The following is a 21,959-nucleotide window of genomic DNA, read 5'->3' as shown; positions in this document are numbered from 1 at the left end:
AATGACTCATTAATCTAAATGATTAAAGAATCTATACAATTAGAACCCTATTGGTAAAAAAACAGTAATAAAAGTTGCATGAAATATATGCAAATATATATTCCAGTAAATGCTGCAAGTTGGAAAAACAATCCTAATTAAAGCAAAAATTATGATTTGACTGTTTACAAAAAAAAATACCATTTCCCTTATGAAAAAAAGATGCATGATTAGTCCGGCACGCTCAGCTCACTGACGGCAGTTCTCAGCACCTGAACACTACAGAATAAAAAAGTACTTAAAGAAAGTCAAAAATATTTTCTGCTATTTAAGATGAAATTGTTCCCTAAGAAACACATACATTTTAAGCAGCAGTTTACAATCGCTTCCCAGTTAAATATTAGACAGATGTATTGAATACTGAATTTATTACGAAACATGCAAGACAGCATCGTATCGTCAGTCTTAACAAACAATTCATACAGAATTAACAAGCAAAGAGGACAGCACTGTATCACAGAACTTCACTAAGAGCTAGTATCATCTAACACACTGGTGCTGATAGACTGCAGACAGAAATGGCAGGAGGGAGAGATCACACACCTCTGTTACAGACCCATAAGAAATTGCCTTAAAGAAGTTACATTATTGTAAATTCATTTTAATTCAATATCAGTTATTTCTGATCTTTTCAAGATGAAACACAATTTAAGGTCTTACTTTATCTGAGTAGCAAGTTAAGGTCTTCACTTTGCTTAGCTTCTACTTACCAAAGCATGCAATTTGTTTTTTGGCAGAGCATACGGTGCTGAATAAGTGGGACCCCGCAGTTGGTAATAACAAACCCCGCAGTGTGCTTTGTTTTGTTAAGTCATTTGCCTACAGCTAGATTCAATGTAGAGTCTGACTCTAATTTCAATATAAGCTGAGTGATGTTTAAGTCAGGTTTATACTGCCAGTTCTAGAAAAGAAAAGTTTAATTGCACTGTCCTCCACTTTTACAAGGCATTTAGGGGACAACTCACTCCTTAAATAATTATATTCAAGAGTTCCCTGAAATAAACCACTATTTAATACAGTGAACACAACCACCAACTAATCTTTCCACCTAGTGGATGAGGAAAGGCTGTGAATGAAAGCAACAAAGACTTCAGTAAAGCCTTGGACTCTTAACTCCAGGAGTATTCTCCTGGAGAAGCTGGCAGCCCATGGCTTGGATAGTTACATTCTTCACTAGGTAAAGAACTGGCTGGACAGCCAGGCCCAGAGAGCAGTGGTGAACTGAGCTAAATCCAACTAGCAGCCAGTCAAAAGTAGTGCGCCCCAAGGGTGAGTCCTGGGGCCAGCTCTTTTTTGTCTTTATTGATGATCCTGACAAAAGGATTGAGTGCATCCTCAGTAAGTTTGGAGATGACACCAAGTTGGGAAGCCTTGATCTGCCTAAAGGTAGGACAACCCTACAGAGGGATCTGGATAGGCTGCATTGATGGGCTGAAGCCAATTGTATGAGTTTCAAAAAGACCAAGCACCAAATTCTACACTGTGGTCACAACAGCCCCAGGCAACACTACAGGCTTGGAGCAGCAGATAATCTAGCAGTGTTAGTTGATGTGAGTTAGCAGTGTGCCCAAGTGGCTGAGAAGGCCCATGGCATTCTGGCTTTTATTAGCAATAGCGCAGCCAGCATGAGCAGGGAGGTGATCATCCCTCTGTACTCAGCTCGGGTGAGGCTGCACTTTGAGTACTGTGTACTGGGCCTCTCACTACAAGACAGAGGCCCTGGAGCGTGTGCAGAGAAGGGCAACAGAGCTTATGATGGGTCTGGAGCACAAGGCTTACGGGAGCAGCTGAGGGAACTGGGATTGTTCAGTCTGGAAAAGAAGCTCAGGGAGACCTTACTGCTCTCCACAACTCCCTGAAATGAGGTTGTGTCAGTTGGCCTCTTCTCCCAGGTAACAGCAACTGGATGAAATGACCTCAAATTGCGCTACAGGAGGTTCAGGTTGGATATTAAGAAAAATGTATTCTCTGCAGGAGTAGTTATGTATCTGAATGTACTACCTGGGGAGGTGGTGAAGTCAACATCTTGACCAAGAAGTAGAAGAAATGGATAGATGAGGCACTGAAGGACATGGTTTAGTGGGCATGGTGGTGATGAGTTGACAGTTGGACTGCATGCTCTCAAAGAGGTTTCTTCCAACCTTAATAATTCAGTAATTCTATAATTGCACAATTTTAGTAAATTATTTTTTAAACTGACAGTCTTTGACTAGTTGCACAACGCAAATTATACTGTCAATTTATCTACAGAATATGTTCAATACTAATATAAGAGTGCAGATGGTTTACTGAGCATGGTGGTAATGGGTAGATGGTTGGACTACACGGTCTTAGTAGTCTTTTCCAACCTTAATGATTCATTTAATCATTGCCTCAAATTTGTAAGCACCAAGGAACAATGAGAAATCCTATAACTGGACACACATTTCTACTAGACACTATTCTGACGATCTCATTTTTCACATTAACACTCAAAGACTGCCACCTATAGCAACATCAGTCTTATTAATGAAATCTGTTAAGCGTTAATAGTGCTTGTGTATTTTCATCACATTCTAACAAATCTCAAATTTATTTGCTGCAAGCAATTGTAAGTCTAATTTAAACATGACTTGTAAGATTTACCTCAAAATCTAACCTAAAGCACACCCAAGTATATTAATACTTACTATTATTACACATTAGCCAGTATTTTTTTCTTACTTTCCACATCCCTGCTCTTTATGAGATGCAGCAGTTCACACGTTATTTTATTTATAATGCAGAAGAGTTGATATTTTATCTTCTAGATTTTACTTACATTTCAGGTGTCTCTCTCATTCTCTCATTTGATTCTTTTTAAATCCAAAATTTTCTAGTTAATTCCATCTCTAAGAGAGTATACCTGTGACATCTTGCAGAACACAAGCATTTGCTTAATCAGAATTAAAACACAAACATTTTATAAAATATGGATGAAAACACCATGACAAAAAACAGTAAACATTCTTCTACAACAACCAAGAACTCCCAAACACTCCACTATTCATCAACTTCCATTTTGCACACTAGGTTTTCCAAACTATAAGTGTTTTTCAGCTAATATTTCACAATTAGTGAAAGGAAAACTTGTAGAAAAAATACTGATGAATGAAGGCAACTTAAGAGCTGAGACTCTTTCAAGAAAGCAATAGCTGAAAACAGCAAATACCATAGAGTGGAATATGTGTGCAGTAGAGTAACTGCCAGTGAATTATAGTTTAAATAATGTCAAAAATTTGATTTTTTTTTTTAATTAAGTTTGAGGGAGAAAGTAGAAATATAGATTAGGAAAACAAACCAAAATATTTGCAACTGTGGAAAGGAAGGAGAAATTTTCTCACTGCTGTCAAGAGAAGCAGAAAATAATCAGTGTGCTGAACTACATGGAATAAGGCAAACAAAGAAGAAATGAACTTCAACATAGAAAAAACATGAATAACTATTACTGTTTTTCTTTTTTTTTTTTTAACGTATCATCTGAGCCAGAAAAGGTAGTAAAAAGATCCTTGTTTTTATTTCAGACATCTATGAATAGATAATTCTGAATTACTGTACAGACAACTGATAATTGATAATTCAGATACCAATTCTGATCAAAGATATTCACCCATCTTCAGTATTAAATACTGGTTATTACTATTAAAGAAGTTGTCTGCATTCCTAGAGCAGATATTTTCTGAGCATCTTTAGCTAGTGACCTTACATACTAAGCTTGAGGAATGCTATATTTTGCAAAAAAAAATAAAGATTCAGTAATTTGAGTAAAAGCACTAATATAAGTACATGTTCATTAAAAAATTTGTGCTTTTTTTGTTATGATATTTTATCACCTAAGCTACTGGAACTTTACTTATATCTTCAGACTGCTGTATTATACGCCAAAAATTCAAAAACAGTCCACACTTTGATAGGTCTTTTCTGCTCATCTTGCAGTTATTTGCTGCTTCTCTGCATGTTATTGTTATATTTAAAAACAATGCAACCACGTATAGTTCTTTCCCACATTCCCACCACATTCACCACCATTTGTTATACAACAAAATACTGCATATGCAACAACACAATAAAAAAGCATGTTAGCTGTAGTTCCTCACTTTCTCAAAACCTGTAGAAAATGTTATACAGCAGACAAAATGATATAAACAAATGGCAAAACATGGCACCAAACAAACAACATATAATCCAGAAGGACTAGGAAGAAAATCCACTTCAGTCAGTCACCATCACCTCCACCTATTCTGCTGCAGAAAAAGCTTACCAAGCCCCTTTACTGCCTATGGCTATACAGATAAAGCACAGAAGGCAAAAGTGCAAGACAGATTTTTTTTCAGATGCCATCACTGGGAGCAATTTGAGAGCATAGTTCTGGCAGAACTTGTCCTTGATCCAACAAGTAACACCCACAAGGAAGGTAAACTTGTGCTTCCCCAAAAATTAAATGTAAAATTCAGAAATTCTTCTCATAAGACAAACATGCATAAAGAATGTAGCCACTAACAGCTTTGGAAATCCTTTCAGAAAAAGGCATATGTCCATATATTAACTCTTGATTCTAACTTCCTCAGTACAACATTCTGCCAATTAACCCGGATCCAGAGGAGTTATGCACCACTTTGGATCCACTGAACTAGTATCTAAATACACTTCCCCTGTTTCTAGTATCTTCATTTTTAAATGATAATGAAATGAATGCATGAAATACATTTCAACTTTATCTTTTTTTTTTCATTTGCAACCAATTTAAGGCACTTACTTGTTCACTTACCTGTAAAACTGTTTCTGAAAGTAATATTTACCACACGTCCCAGTTCACAAATGCTATGCACAATCACAGAATCATAGAATGGCTTGGGTTGGAAGGGACCTCAAGGATCATCAAGCTCCAACATCCTGCCGCAGGCAGGGCCTCCAACCTACTTAACTAATTCTAGACCACTTTACTTCACAATATAGTCAGGGCATATTAGATAATTTTATGTACAGTTGGCCTTATATCTTTATTTTAGCTAAAGAAATTACATGGGAGTAGGTAAATATCAAAATAGATTAGGACACATCCATGGATATACGAAACAAACCTTACTTTCACAGAACAAGCTCCACTTAAGTACTCCACAATTCACCCTGGCAGTTGCAGAGTTAAAGGGCTGTCTAACCAGTAGCCAAGTCCGGATTAACTGTACCATCATGTAGAAATAAACTAAATATTTAATGGAAAATTATGTTCTAAAACAATGCTACATTTCAGTTGTTATTGGGCATCTAACAAAGCTACACAAATTATCACAGTGAATGTCTCAAAATGTTTTTGAACGTCTCAAAATTACAGTTGTCCCCAACTTCAAGATGAATTATGAGATTAAGTGAAAGTGGTCAACAATTACTTAGAAGACAAAATAACCAGCCAAGAATATAGCTATATCATGAAGTATGCGTTTACGTGAAAACATAACTTTTTGAATTTGAATGTCAAACATAACATTGTAAAATCACCTTAAAGTAACTTCTACAGCAACGCTAGTTATAGCCACAGTGACCTTTCTAAGAAAGATTCTTTTTTGAGCTCCGTATTAGTGTTTTTTCTCCCCTTAGTAAATATGGTACTTATCGACTGAATTGCAACTAAAAGTCCAATTACAGACGCCATTCGGTAACTGTTTGGAGGCATCAGGTGATTTCTATACATAAGCATTTACAAAACACAAACTGAAAGTCAAAGTTTTTAAACCAAGACCAAAGTGCGTTCTCCTCAATATTATGCAAAAAACTTTCAATAAGCAAATACATTTCTTTTAGAAATGTTGAGAATGTTCTTAACAGGCAGGATCGTTCAGTATTTAAGAGTTCGTAAGTGAAGTTCTGGCTAGCCCACAAACAGCACTTAATGCATCCAAAACAAACGATAAAAGCATCCCGACATGATATCAGGCTCCATATCTCTGCAAAGCTTCCCAGGAAACATTTTCATACAACCTGGAAGCCATTTACTGTGAAACAGGAGAAAGATGAGGTACACTAATAATTTGATTAAACAGAGTTCTGAATAAAGAACTCGATATACACTGAGCCAAGCAACTCTAGAATTTTCATAAGAAGTTTAAGAAACTGATCATTTGAACAAATCCGAATGGATTAAAAAACACTACTTTGTAGTTAAGTCTCCTGACTCAAGTACATATACAGTAACTCTTGAGTTACAGTGCCTGCCTTCATCAACAGATATTTAAACAACTACTATGTTTATATGCAGTATAGAACACAGAACTGAAAATCATGTTAGAGACAATGGGAATCCCAATGTAATAGGGACAAAGAAGAAAACAGACAGTTTTTCTTACAGAATATACAAGCTTCCATGAGGATAAATAGGTGCTTAGTAATTCAGAACATGGGTGTGTGGGGGGGAAAACACCACCAAGTGAAACCAAGTGAAAAAAAGACTACAAAAGCTCTAACACATATACAGAAGAGAACCAGTAACATAATTTTGACCTTAAACCATCCTTGCAAGATCCTGTGCATGAATACATTTAGAAGAGACAAGAGCTAACCTCCCACAAGTGTAACTATCAAGAGAACTGCCTTCAGCACCATTAGGAAAAGCAGCGTACTTCCTGTCATGTACACAGCAAAACTAATACAAATATCCTTCCATCTTATTCAACAGTAAAGCAAAGTTAACAAGTCAGTAGCTGCTGCTGTTGCAGAAATCACATTTGAGAAAAACTTCTTTAATGAGAAATCTTAAACAAAATAACTGATCCTTTTAAAACTATCTAAGTTAGTTCCTATTAATCAAAACATTAAACTTGCCAGTTAAAGATGCATATATGTCATGTTTTCCAAGAAACACTAATTAAAAATGTCAATATATCTAAGAATACCAGCAGATCTCTGGAAAGATGAAGTGGAACCTTAAGAAAAATATGACAGAAAATAAAAATATTACTTATATTTCATATTCTTCACAGAAGAATTAGTCACCCAAAACAAGCATTAAGTAATGAGGTAAATCTGCTTGATGTCTACACTGCAGCAATTAGACTTGTCTAAGACTCATTAAAAAATTTATTTTAAAATAAAAAGCAGTGTTCAGCTTGACATGGATGAAGAGGTAACCTCACTGAAACAAGCTCCTTTCTAGGTTGCAGCGCACCGTGTTATCACTGTCAAAGTCTTCCATTCTGCCAGCTACTGAAGCAAAACAGAGGCTAAGCAGAAGGTCACGTCTTATTGCTTGCACTAAGAAAAAAGCTACTCAAAAGGCACTGCACCCCGAGAGAGAGAAACCAGGAATGTAAATAAGCTCTCCTCATATCCATCAAACAGTTCCTCTAGAATTCTATGGACTCACTTCTCACCCTTTAGGTGTTTCATTCTTCCTTCAATGCAGACCCTTTGAATAAAGACAAACTTAGCTAAGTAAAGGAACTTATTTTGGCTGCAAGTTTCACCTCAAGTAGGATCTCAGGATTCACACAAGTGGATATGTCCAAAATAGGTACTGAGTAGACAACTGAAACTGAATGTTATCTCTTCTTAGTCTGGATAAATACATGTACAAACTCCAAGTTAAACTTAAGTCCAGTAGCTGAGGGAAAGAAAATGAAAACGATTAAGGCAAATGTTAATTTTAGTTTCTTAAGTACGTACAGCATTTAACAAAACAATTACATTAATATGAGATTTTTTTCTATTCTACAAAAGCCTTGTTCTTGACTGTCAGAAGACAGAAAACCCAAGAAAACTCAGTATTTGTGCAACTTTGTTAGACAGTTAACAGATTTTGTAGAACTCTCTTAGGTAGCTTTATTAAAACTTGTGAGCAGTAATAAGTTTCAGAAACTACATTAAATATATGGGCTATAATCCTCGTATTTGCTTTCTAATGGAGCCTTTTAAATTGCACATGTAAAATCCATTAAACAAGGAGAAACTAAGCAAGCAAGTCGAGTATTTTACAAATAAGCACTAGATGGCAGCTGAACTCTTTCCGTCAATAATTCAACCAAAAAAGCATCTGCTTCCTCTATGGCCTCATGAAAAACTATGACTGACCAAGGCTGATGGCCATTTGCCATTGTATAAGAAGCATCTTCAGAAAAACATTCGTTTAAGTTTCGTGGTCCATCAGTCTTACTGAAAATTAATTCATAAACAGAAACAACCTAAAAAAAACAGGGACAAAAATGTGTATCGATTACTGTAGATGAGAACAAGCTCAGGAATGCCTACAAGTAAATTTGTACTGGAGACCTATGCATATTTGACAGCACATTAATGAACAAAAATGACTTCAGAACGGTCACTTGTTCTCTCTACAAGTTTACATGAGGTAAATATTAGTATGTTCTAACAATTTTGTGCAAGCATTACTGCAGCTGAGTAGAAGATCCAAATTTTAGTGTTAGATAATTGTAATAAAGCTTAACACAGGTTACATTACCTAAAATATTCACAGTTCGCACATACTGAAATATGAAATTACTAATAAAATCTAACATTCCAATGATTATTTGCTCCATTACTGAAAGATCACCTCCTTCATACACACCAATTTAGAAAGTCAATTATGAATCATCCTAAAATGGTCACAGAATTAATGCTAATTAAACACCCGAAATACCAAAGCAATTTATGGAACAAGATGCGTCTCTGGAAATTTTTACTAATGGATTTATTACTGGAAATCTGCCTTAACTTAGTTTTCTTCTGAACAAGGTGAGAAAGAATTCTGCATACAGTGTGAATTCAAACTTCTTATCTGACTGGTACTTTGGTAATGGATTAGAAGATGGAAAAAAATCTATTCAGTTCTGTTCACTGAAGAGTCTTAATGTCCAGAAATCTACCGCTGAATTACAGAGGTGTAAGAAAATCCAATTAACATTCTCTCAAAGAAATCTACTACTGAAGTTGTATGGGAATACAGAAATGAGCCATTCCTCAGACATACTGCAGCAGGCTCAAAATAGTTGGTAGGAGTGAGGAGGAAGACTCATTTAGAAACTGCTCTAAACAGAGACAGTTCTTAGAACAGAGACTGAATACATCATATTACATTAACCAACTTTATGGCATTCCTCAAACTACAAACTTGGCTGTGTTTTTTTTCTGATGTCTTTCTTTTTTTACCCTCATGCTCTCCACTGTGTTACAGCTTGCAAGTCCACTGTATCTGTGCTGTTGAAGCAACCTCCACTGCTCTAGTGCCTGCCACTTCATTCTGTTATTAATGCTACATACTTAGCAGCAGAGCTTTTGTCTAAGAAAATGAAAGGAAAGAAAACTTATAGAGTTAATTCACAAAAATAACAAGAATAAAAAACTACATATGAGTACAAAGTCTCCCGCAAAGGAGCAGTAAGCTTTCAGAAGTTGAAACTGATTATTTCTCAAAAAAACAATTCCTTATCTGTGCAAGTTACACTTGAAAAGGGGGAAGGTCCCCTTGCAGGAATGGGAAGAAAGAGGAGAAAGGCACATAAAAATCTCAATTCTATCTTCAAACCATGAGTAAAAAGAGCTGTAAACTCTGCTGAAGGACAGTACAGTAGCTACTGTTTCATTAAGTACAATATCCGCCTTACAATATTTCGCAGTGTTATTATGGAAATAAATGTGTCTTCCACATTTAGAAGAATAGTATTTCCACAAGTCTAGGGCTCTTTTATAAACAGTTGAAAATTATTTTAATACACGAGACCTAAATTATTCTCTTTTCATTCTTCTACATCGGTGACAGCAATTAAAAATATTCACTGGCGTTGGAATTATTTAGTGAAAAGATTGATTCAGAATAAAGGTGTATCTGCATAAGCCACTCACAATTGGATACTAACCCTTGCATAGTGAATAATAGGAAAAGCACTTAGAAATAGAATATTTTTAATTTAAAATATATTTGTGCTGCTGAAAAACACTATTTATGATCAATTAATTTCTATTAATAATTCTATTAATTAATATCTCCAAGCTCTCCTTTCAGGAGAAAAGACGTATGCAACATAAAAATTATAGGAAAAAGTTTCCTGATTCCAGATATCATATCATTTACTAGAATGCATACGTATGTTAAGGTACAGTAGCAGATTTCAACTGAAGAACCTTTATGAAGCAAGGTAGAAAACTCTAAATGATACGGAAGTGTAAATAACAGCTTATCTACTATAGATTGCACAACTAGCTTGATAAATTGTCTGGACATCACAAGGAAGCCCACTGAATTAGCAGTCAGTGAAATCAGGTTTTTTTTAATATACATATAACATCACCATGAATGCTTCAGCAATAAAAGCGCTCATACAGAAAACATTTATCAACTGTAACTAAACCAAATAACTGCTAATTGCATTAAGTTTGATTACAGTAAATTTTTCAAAAGAGGTCATACTGAAAAATAAAAGTTTAACAAGTTAGGAAGAAGACACAGAAAGAAGCTTTAAACAGGAAAGCCTGATACAGCACCCTTATATGACAATTTCCAATTCCGGTTGCCATTGCACTTACCATTTCTGTCCTCCTTTTACACTGAACAGTAATAAGGAATAGGATATAAGTGAAGGAAGCTTACTTTTCAAAGCTTTTAAGAAACAAAAACAAGCATTAGAAAATTATCAGTTCCCTTCTAAAAACATGATTGGCAGAAGACTTCAATGTGAGACATAATTTAAGCCAAAAGAGTTTATCAAGACCAGATATGATTAAAAACTACACCCCAATACCAGAAAATGTGCAAGAAGCAACTTTTATATTCTCAAAACTGAAATTAACTTTTTTCAACATACGCACAATGGTAATCTAGGACTAGATGAAACTACCACATGGAGTCTGTTTACAGTAAACTAAGAATAAATCAAAAAAACTTCAGCTGTATAAGAAGTTCTATTAAACAGAAAAAAAGATGCATCATTTTGCAATCTCCAGATAAGATACAAAATTCTTATCGGCTCCAAAATGCAAAGGCTTTTTCAAACCTCCATTCAGACATCACAAGCTCAACACAGATCTAAAGATATGTTATAACAAACACTTGTAGAATGATAGGTCATGCTTAGTTTCAGAGCTGCCCTTATTAAAAACACATTAAAGTAAATACATACATCACTCCTAATGTTCTTTAACCCTTAAAGAGGAAGAATTAAAACTGGAATCAAAGAAGTCGTCATCACATGACTAGAATACCCCTAAAAACTTGGGAAAACTTATTATTGTATAAATCACTTCAAATTCACATGATATACAAAAAGGAAGTGGCTATATCTCATACTCCTTCAACTGACCTGTATCTCTTTTGGTAGGCTTCTCACTGCACAACTATATCTATATACTCTTGCAGTGTATATTATTCCAGATGAATAAAATCCCAATAAACGAAACTCAGTAGGAGAGCTACACACACTCTACAACATTCTCCTACCTCTTTCTCCCCCAAAATTTCAATGTATAAAATCACACAAATTACAGTGATTGAAGTGCTTTCCACCTGAACTATTCCTCTTTCTTCCTCATGCTACAATTTTTCCTATGTCCAGCACACAACCTGAAGAACTTCTAAACACACAGGCTTCCAAATTTAAATATGCAGAACAGCATGAGGATGGCAAGCAATTCAAGCAACCTTATCTCAAAGAGCTGCAAAAAGCAACTCAGTAGAGGCTTCTGTGGCCAGCACTATCCAGCACTCCCTCAACCTTGAGCTACAGGGAAAATGCTACTACCCAACAGCAAAAGGAACTGCAGAGCTGCTGCCATCTCTTTCCTGCCAGCTTTCCCTTCCTGCAGCTCTCAACAGTGAGCAACAGGGATCTTGCAGCACAGTCACAGGATTATTTTGACACATCGCTTACACAATCAGAAAGTCAGACTGCCCCCAAAAGATGTTATGATATTAACATGAAATGAACTTACATACTTGGCTCTACAGAAGTCAGAATCACTTAAGTATTACTTCTAGATTACATCAGATGATTGTTATGTGCTGTTTTGCAAAATATGACTTAACAGTTCAATAATAGGAATACACTAAAGGAAACTTTAAGTTTTGAGTTCTAGATCATCGTCCCCCTAGAAGCGTATGCCTGAGCACAGTTTTCTTTACAGAGTGAGCACGCGGGGAAACAAAAGATCAACTATTTCCAGCTGCGAGTTTCTCAAATGCTATCAGCAAAATCAACTGACAGCAGTTGGTAACATCACAAAAGGAACTACTGTGCTTCCTCACTATCTTTACTAAAAATCCTAAGTCCAACTAGGAAAATAAAAGATTCCTGTTCAATCTTCTCTTAGGGTATCTCAGAACATATTTAGTATATTCTTCAGAGTTCTACAGGCAGAGTTATTGTATAGCATGTGAAATAAACATTACTTCCACGAAGCACAAATCAGAAAGCAGCTGAGAAACCAGCAGTTTGTTTCCATTTTATGCATCACATAGAACTTGTACAGAGGAGCACTACGTGCACTACGTACTGCTTGCCCACTAAAATTCATTCTAGCAGTATCAGGTATCCTTACTACATCAAATTAAAGCATTTAACTGCTTTGTGCTCACTTCACTGCTCTGGTTGGTAGAAACCACACCCGTGACCAAAAGAAATCATCCTGAAAATTTAAAAGCTGATTCCACTGATATCCCCATTTTGCTGTTCCCTCAGGATTAGACTTCAAAGGCTGAACAGATGTAAATACATTACTGCTACATTATTTAATGCAGAAATTGTGGCTAAGATTTTTTTTTTTCCTTTGAACATTTTGGTCATCTTCAGTACTGGAGATCATCTTCAGATCTGGATATTTTCCTCATCTAGTCTTACAGTAGGGTCTCAAAGAAAGGGATTTTAGGCTTCATGTGAAGCTCCACTGCCCGTTTCTAAAGTATACTATTATTACTAAAATTAAGCATAACACATAATAAGCAATCAAACAAGCTTTGCAGTATGAATCCTTTAAAAATTTAATTTTTCAGCCCAGCTGAGGCACCTCCTCATGTCCATACTATCCAGTCTCTGACCTTCCTCTTAAAAAAACTAGATGATTTTCTTGGAAAAAGTGATTTCCTGAATAAAAAAGGAAAATGGTCATCTGAACACCTTCAATTAGCTGAAATGTTGAATTATTTATTTTCCTACAAGATAGTGATGTCACAGCTCAAGAAAATTGCACTAACTGAATTTGTGTCACTCCACTCATGAGAATAATGGAGTTCTGAAGGAAAAACAGCACACAAGATGGCAGTTCAATAAGACACAGTATTTAAAAAAACCTAGAAACTACAGTGAAATATTTACCATTTCAACTTTAGTCAGAGTTCTACTTACATTGTCCATGAAATTTGGCTTAAATCCTCCCTCCTGCTGCCGTCTCAATTCCTCCTGTTCCCTCTGGCGTAGCATCTCCTCTTCACGGCGTCTATGCTCTTCTTCATGTCTAGGATATTTTTCAAAAATTACATGAATTAAGACTCATGATCTGTTCAGGCTCATAACCAGTCTCAGGAGTTAACATCAAGCATATAAGCATAACTACTTAATTTTTAATACAGTGTAAGGCACTAATCTACTCAACCTGATGGGCTTGAACACTACCAAAGTGTTTTTGTTTAACAAGTATACAGGTATTCACAATACTAACTAATATTGCTCTTCTGGCTACAGTTAACCTGTACAAACTTGTAAACAGGTTCAAAAGCTTTAAAAAAATACTGAGTTATAATATTTTAACCTACAGCCTATAATATTTTAGCCTACAGCCAAACTGCCAATTCTACAGAATGTACTGTTCTTTTGTGCCATCTCCATTTCTTGAGATATTTAATACTAGTATGTATATTACTTCAAAAGCAATGCCTCCTATTTATTTCCACAGAAACAACTGATACAAAAAGCACAGTAACACCACTCGATAGAGAAAATCTTCAGCTACAAAACACTACTCCTCAACAGTCACCATCATCGGCTCTGCACTTTTGCCAGTGATAAACAAGAGATAACATGACACACTTGTAAAATTCTGCACCAGAAGTGACCCACTGTCACTGTCACCACTGCTGAAATGCATCACCCAGCACCTCACTGTGCTCACATCCGCTAATTGGTCCCCAAAAATGTCCAGCAAGCATCAAGGAATGTCATTGGGTGCCATTTTTTTCCGTACAGTTTTTCAATGACAGCTCTGCCTCATACACACTTTCATGTCAGACATCATTTCATCAGACTACCCCTCTGCTGCCATCTGTCACACGGCCACAAAACATTACAGAATATTGGTGCAAAGGTTCAACCTATACTGCTTTACCACCAACATCTGCCTCAGACATCACGGGCCAACATCATAAGATAGGAGGCATTACTTTCTGAGCAACCCCAGTATTCATAAGAATCAGCTTTTAAAGAGAACAGCAATACATCAGAAAACAAAATGCCAAAAAGTATAACAGTAACACAAGAAAACACTCCTGAAAATCCCACTTTTGACTATAAATCAGCAATGCCACACTTCTACATGCAGTAGATGAATACCCCAAAATCTCCCAAGCGTGTCCTACTACAGATCCATTACAGCTATGCTTCCATCACGTTGAAAAATAAATCATAGTATGAAACAAACATTCACATTAAGACATTTCTAAGCTAATTAGAAAACTCAGATATTTACAAAATGACTGAGCTGCAATAAATGAAAAAATACTAGAAATACTTGCAACTATTCTTTTATATTAGCATAAGTGACCACTTTTCTCTGCAAGAACGTTAACAGAAACGTATCCTGTTATGCTTTTGAAAAACAACTTTTAAACAGGAGATGTTTATATGTTGTATTATAAGCTCTGCACACCAAAGTACCTAAATTCGTGCAGGCTGACAGCAGATGCATGCTTTAAATTACTGCCACAACTTCACACAGCATAAGACAAAATACCTCAACTGTATCTGCTTGCGTTTCTGAAGTTCTTGATTCCGAAGTTCTTCCAAACGTCTCAATTCTTCCTGACGTCGCATGAGATCTACCAGGATTAAAAACATAATGAAGATAAAAGCTCTCAATTAACAACATGGTAACAAACAAACAAAAAACCCACTATCAGATTACCATTCTAACAATAATCAATTTTAAAATTAAAGCAATTTCTCAACACATCTAACCAGCTCCTTCCCATTCAGCTAAGCCTGCAGGGACCCAAGGCTCAAATGGTAAGGTACTACACTGGCTATGCCTCCAAAGAAGATGGTGGACACAAATTTGAAGCCCTCAAACAAAGAGAAGAGGAGTTAAAAAAAAAATAAAGTCTCAATCACTTAAATCATGCCCTGGTTTTGCAGCTTTGGCAAGGTATCCATTTTCTCACAAAACTGCACACTGCTCAAGTCCCTTCAGCAAGGAAACTAGTGCAATTCATATTCTCCATCATCTATAGCAGACAATTGCACAACACACCAGAAACAAGTGAAATTAACTTGAGGTGCACATGATCTGAACCTCTATAGACATTTTAATCATGACTGTGCTTACATTCACTTAGAAATAACTATAACTGCTAACACTACCAGAAAGAACAGCCAAATTCTTCCTTAAAAAGCACTTTAAAATGCTCTTAAAAAGCAAGCCAGAACTAATAATAATTACTTTAGCTCTATTTGATACTGCCCAATCAGATTAATGATTTCTGCCTGGAAACTCATGCATTCTTCAGTGAATATTAATTCCACCTCTTGCCACAATAAAAGCAACCATTTGCATTTTCCACCTTCACAGGACATTAGCCACGTTATTTGCAGACACCATGAGGAAAACTCCACCATGGCACCTACTAGATGTGTTTTATGCCCGAGTTCAACTACTCCACACATTTTTACATGCATTTCTTCACCACATTAAATCATTTTTATTAGCTCTGCAAAAAACTTTCCAACTTGCAGCAGCACGTATTATAAACTTGTACACTGCTACATTTACCAATGTATCATTCATTGGTTTTCTTTTAAAGATCACCAGAATTTTACCATATATTTGTTTTAACCAAGTTTACCAGATAACATCCTTATTGACAATACAAGTCTTTCCTCTCAAACAAGTTTTGCAGGCCAGCTTTTACCATCTCTGCTAAGTCACTGTATTTGAATGGACTGATGATTAAAATGAAGATCCATTCAAATCAAAAAGTTGCAGCACCATTTCCTTACAACAGTGCATACTGCAGCAGTCTTGGCCAACGCTATCTTCATACTCAGCCACAAACTCCTTAAAATAACATTTAGATTGTTTCAGAGTGTTAATGAGATCATGAATCAGCCCATTCTGCATTCAGCGTTGGTTATGGTGGGAAAAGGTCTCTACTGTCTTTATCTTATTTCCCACTTACCTATCATTCCTTTTTTCCTTACATTACACTGCAACAGGATTTTCTATCTTCTCTCTACCACTAGCTGCTTTGAATTTATCATTTCCTCCCGTCTAAGTTCTACAGTCCTAATTTTACACACCTCTAAAAATTTTCAAGGCCTAGTTCTGATTACTGCCCTTCCTGAAACTGTTGGAACTTAAAAGCTCAGCATAACAATTAGGTTTGGTACCACATGACAGTGGCAGAATCTTGACACAAAGCTTTATTAGGTAGACAAAAATAAAGATCTATATGATCGGGCTGCACACAGAGCCTCTCATATTAGTGGATTTGTAATACTGCTAATTCTGGACTGACACTTATCAGGCACAGGCCCTTTCTCTGAACAGAAAAAAAACCTGCACTGAAGCAGACAGCTGTGAAAGATGGAAAGTATGACTATTGCTTCTTTATCTTCTCATGCCTAAAGAAGAACAGACGTCTTCAATATTCAACTTCCTGTAGATTTAAGGACTGAAGGTGAAAGTGTCCTCTCATCTCAGGAGTTAATCCTACAAGCAACAATCCCAAATCCAAAAAGCTTCATTGTTTTGGCTGCTAATTTTTTAGGTTCTAAAAATGTAAAGCAAATGGCCAGTTTCCATTTAGCTGATAAAGAATGAAATTTCAGGTTAAATCTAGTCAAATCTTCTAGTACTTTGTCAAACTATTTCACTATCATTATGAGGGAATATTTACACAAGTCTAAAGCATACCAGCAATACGTAGATCAAAAATATCATGCCAATTTACTTACACATGGAAACACGTATTCTGCTTTACAAATTACTTCTGACTCAATCTGTCAAAACATGACACTTAAAAGTGAAAAATTACACATGTTGAAAGAATGAAGCCTTTATCTTCAGTGTTAATACCATGCCATGAAAACTCAGGTACTTCAACCAGCATACTCTAGTGCAAGCCCCAACACCTCTGAAAGCAATTTCATTAAAACTCATTCCTCTCATCTTCTTAATTCCTGATAACTACTATGCTATAATTTTACATCCCATTTTTCGGAATAACTATTTCAATCATCTTTGAAATCAGTCGTTTGGCTTGTACATCAGGTATGCAAAAATAGTAATTCCAGGTTCTGATGCCTTATGTTTCACTGCAGCTTTCTTAAAAAGCACATGATTCAATCTCATTAGGTTATTTTCACATACACTGAAGCTGAAGAGTTGGTGAGAGAAAAAAAAACAAAAAACATGCCTATAGCTCAGCTACTCAAATTCCTGCATGTCAATAGCTTAAATCTGAGCACCTGCACAAAATCCCAGGTTATTTGACACCAAAGAGAAGTGCTCCATTATAATCAAAGAGGAATGAAAAACCCCCTTCCCACAGCAACAAAAAAGCCTATTTTTTCACTGGAATATCGGCACCAAAAACATTCTTATTCCAGTGGCTCTTTAGCAGAAGGAACAGTCTTTTTCTGTGTAAAAGTGGATCTTTATAGCTATTTCAAAAAATGAGAACTTTTTCCTTCAGCATTCACAAAAGGAGCTACAGTAACTATTTGGCATTTAATTTTTTTTCTATCATTTTATTATCCTCTGTATTGCAGTATAAGATCTTACATAAACACAGTTTCTCATTTAATGCAAGTATGCTCATTGACGAAAAAAAGGATAGGTGAACTTCTTCCTAATGACAACTTTCAGCTGCAGCAGAACTAGTAAGTTTAAGAACTAAAATCAAATGATGTTCTGTAGTTCTCAACTGGAAAACACTGCAAATAGCAGTAATTAGGGGCCTTCAGCTTTTGGGGAAGAAGACTAAGAAGCAGAAAATATCAGATACTTGTCCTATATCTGACAAGTATCTGTCAGATACTTGTATCTGTAGGCTTTCTCTATCACAGAAATACAAGCTCAACTCTGCTCCACTCCCAGGGGTAGGGCTTGAAAACAGTTTGGAAAGGACATTCTTTCCCTCAAAACTACAGAAAGGGAACATATCCATAATGTTAAATAAGAGGGATACACCATGTTACACTTTCAAGAATAACATAGGTTAATGACAACTGTCACTTATTTTGCGTTGCTTAGACATACAATAATCGTGCACACATGTCTCAGTTGGGTTTCAAATGTTAAAAAAAGAGTAAAAATAAGCTACTGTACTATTTTGGGTCGTATCGGAGGAGCACAGTTATAGTAACTATGAGCTATCATTTTCTTTTTTTTTTTTTCCTGGCCAGGGTGCACAAACAGTGCTTTGCCCTATCTAGAACCATAAGCAACACCAACAGGAAATAATTTTACAGATGAAGTTGAGGCTACCATTCATTCTTGTTATATAAACTACTTACACCACAAAAACTCAAGTGAAAAAAAACACACCTAGGCAACCTCCCCTTTCTCAGCTTCTTAATCCATTACTGCAAACCCTCAAAGACTATGCAAATAGAGGAATACTTCTTCCTTTGCTTCGGTTCAATGCATTTAATTAAATAGCATCTACCAGAAATCTCTGCATTTAACATACAGCTCAATACGCTACGGAAAGAAAATTTGTGAAAAGAAAAGAATTAACACTAATACATTATCTGATTTTTTACCTTGCCTCATCAACATTAGCTGATGCTCATGTCTAGCTGCTTCCATTTCTGCCTCTAGTTTCTCTTTGGCTTCTCTAATGTTCCTGTCAACCTGTTCACGCTGTTGCTTTTCCATCTCATCAAGAGCCTTCCAACGTGAAGCATACTCAAACTCAAATGTTCCAGGTTGAGCAAAACGTGGAGGCTGTTCTCTTTCCCTAATGAAAATTTTGCAGTTAAAATGTACAGAAGGAAATGTTAAGATCAACAGCTGTAACAGCCAAAGAATTTATAAACAATCACTTCAAATGTAGTAAACTGATGCAAAGTCAGATCTGTGTTGCAAACCAGTTTGTCAGAGTTTAATTCAGCCGTTAATGTGGTAAGTAATCTGATCAGAGAAACCTTCCAAATAAATATCTACTCAATTTATATAATCAACATAAAAATGTTTTATTACCACAGTACAAAATATTCAGCTGTGACATTAGATTAACTAGGTTCATCTTTCTAAAGTGATCATGTAAGAAATTAAATGCATATTAAAGCTTACTAAACAGTTCAGACTGTTAGTAAGAATATTTAAATATTTAAAGGAGCCAACATTTTATTCACATTCTAACACTAATGCTGTAAAGAACAATGATTTTTTTTCAAGTATTACTCTACAGGTTTACCTGCTTACCAGAGTAAGTTTTTTAGTTTCAAGCAGCAAGATTTCTAAATAGCAATCAAATCTGAATGTTAGAAGTAACATTCTCTAATGAGGTAAGGAAAACCCTCTTTCACCCCATGCTAAAGACTCCCTTTTGCTCAAAATTACATCCAAACCACAGAAGCTGCCAAGATTTACACCCCACTGACTCTACAAAGAAGGTGGTGCCAATCAGAGGACAAAATTCAGTGTGTGTACACATCTCTGCAGGATCAGACCACACCCCAAGCTCACAAAAGACTATCAGTGACTGGCAGTAAGCTCCAGCTGATTTCCGCAGAGACCAAGAATCTCTACTTCAGTAAAATCACCGAATGCTAAACCAGTTAGACTCCATTTTACTATGATTAGGAAAACTAAAGACGTTGCTAGTTAATCCTTTGACAAAAACCAATGTAACATTACAATAGTTAAGTTGGAAGGAACCTAAAAGATCCTAAGGCTCAACAGCTGGGACCTGGGGGTGCTGGCGACCGCAGTTCAGCACTGGTCAGCAGTGTGCTCTGGCAGCCAAGGGGCAAACCACATTTTGCAGGGCATTAAACACAACATAGCCAGCCAGCTCCATGAGATGATTCTCCTGCTGTATTTAGTACTGATGCAGCACAGACTTGAGTACCGCGTGTAGTTCTTGGCTCCACAGTATAAAAAGGATATAAAGGTACTCAAATACATTCAGAGGCAGGCAACAAAGATGACAGAAGGACTGCAGGATACATCCTATGAGAGGCAGAAGACATGGTTTATCTAGTGCAGAGAAAAGGAGGAGAAGTGCAGACAGAGGTACCAGGCTCTTCTCTCCAGTAACCGATGGCCAATGGTACAAAGCTGCACAGGAAGAAGTTCAATCTGGACACAAGGAAAAAATTCTTTACCAGGACGGTGGTTCGCACCCCATGCCTGTTGGTGGTCACGAGGCAGTTGGTAACGCTGTAACTTTTGGTCAGCCTCAAGTGCTCAGGCAGCTGACTCAGTGATCTTCGAAGGCCACTTCCAACTGAACTATCCTAATGCCAATTCTGAATACAGAAATAGCACATCGCTTTTCTGTGAGAAAAAGTTTCTGGCTTCCCCTTGGCTGTACAAAATAAACATATACCAACCTGAAATAAAAATGTTAGCTTACTAAATACTTAGTAACTTAATTTTATAAAGTTAGAAGTCAAACAGAACTTACTTGTGATACTGTTGTGTTTTTTGCATTAGCTTCTCTGGGAGCCCATCTTCATCATCAAATTGCTCCATTGGCTCTACAACAACAGGTCGAGGTGTTCTGGAAGAGAATTTCAATTGAAAAACTGAATAATGAAAGAAACAGTAAAACAATCTGCTTTGGTATTTTGAAGCAGCCCCCTTGGAAATTAACATATATATTATCTTACAATTCTGTTTTGCAAATTCTTCTTAAATAACAAAATTCTGATTGATCCTAATTTCAAGAATCATCTTTGGAAGTGACAATTGGTTCTACAGCCAAATGAAGGTAGCTATCCTGCATAGAAAATACAACTGCACAGTTCTGTGCGCTGTGAAGTATAGGAATATTCAAAGCTGAAAAAAAAATCTCAAAAACGTTACGAATTATTTAGACAGTGTGGGAACCATGATTTAACAGTACAGCACCAAAGAAAGCCAAAAGGTAGCAACATTCACTCTGCTCATATTTCCACAGAATATGAACAGATACTAATTTAGGTTATTCTACAATTAAAACAGCTTGATATTTTTGCACTGATTTTTCAAGGATAATTCCACAATAACTTCTACATAATGTAGAGTGCGTTCTTTGAGTTTGCAGTATTTGAAGTAATCAGAGTCAAGTATTTAATAGCTACTGGTGGATAACAATAAAATCTTCAACTATATATAAGAAATACACCAGTTTTGGGAGCATGTAAACAATACATTAAAATTTTAAGAGCTACTAAGCTTCTATGGTCAAAATGCCAGCACTTCAGACTTTGTTCCACACTTGAAAACTTTGCAGATCTTAGAAAAAGAAACATTTATTTATTTTAAGAACTTGGACAGCTGGAAAAAAACCTTTGGGCATCAAGGCAGGTTAGGGGGAAAAAAAGCAACAGGCTGGAATCACAGTGTACAACATTGCAAGTATTTCTCCAAAAATTTCTCCTTTCTACTCAGAGATCTCCCTTCAAATATCAAGTTTCTGATTTTGAAGCAAAACAAAAACCATCACAGCACAAAAGCTATCATAGCAGGAGATTCATATTAATGACATTTGCTTAGGTGTC

At 36.2% G+C, this 21,959-nt stretch overlaps 1 protein-coding gene across 10 annotated transcripts in view; it reads right to left on the bottom strand.

Annotated features, from left to right (window-relative positions):
• PSPC1 (paraspeckle component 1) overlaps window positions 1-21,959 on the bottom strand; it is a 67,075-nt gene that overhangs the window by 41,147 nt on the left and 3,969 nt on the right. For all 10 annotated transcript variants that reach the window (XM_040700185.2, XM_040700191.2, XM_040700184.2 and 7 more), the window contains exons 3-6: window positions 20,882-20,977; window positions 19,011-19,207; window positions 14,980-15,064; window positions 13,380-13,488 (exon numbers count right to left, since the gene is read on the bottom strand). In XM_040700185.2, the coding sequence (XP_040556119.1) occupies window positions 13,380-13,488; window positions 14,980-15,064; window positions 19,011-19,207; window positions 20,882-20,977 (487 nt within the window). The remainder of the gene's footprint in view (window positions 1-13,379; window positions 13,489-14,979; window positions 15,065-19,010; window positions 19,208-20,881; window positions 20,978-21,959) is intronic.

Source organism: Gallus gallus, chromosome 1 (genome assembly GCF_016699485.2).
Source record: "Gallus gallus isolate bGalGal1 chromosome 1, bGalGal1.mat.broiler.GRCg7b, whole genome shotgun sequence".
In the NCBI taxonomy this organism is placed as follows: domain Eukaryota; kingdom Metazoa; phylum Chordata; class Aves; order Galliformes; family Phasianidae; genus Gallus; species Gallus gallus.
This window is presented reverse-complemented; position numbering and strand designations above follow the sequence as displayed.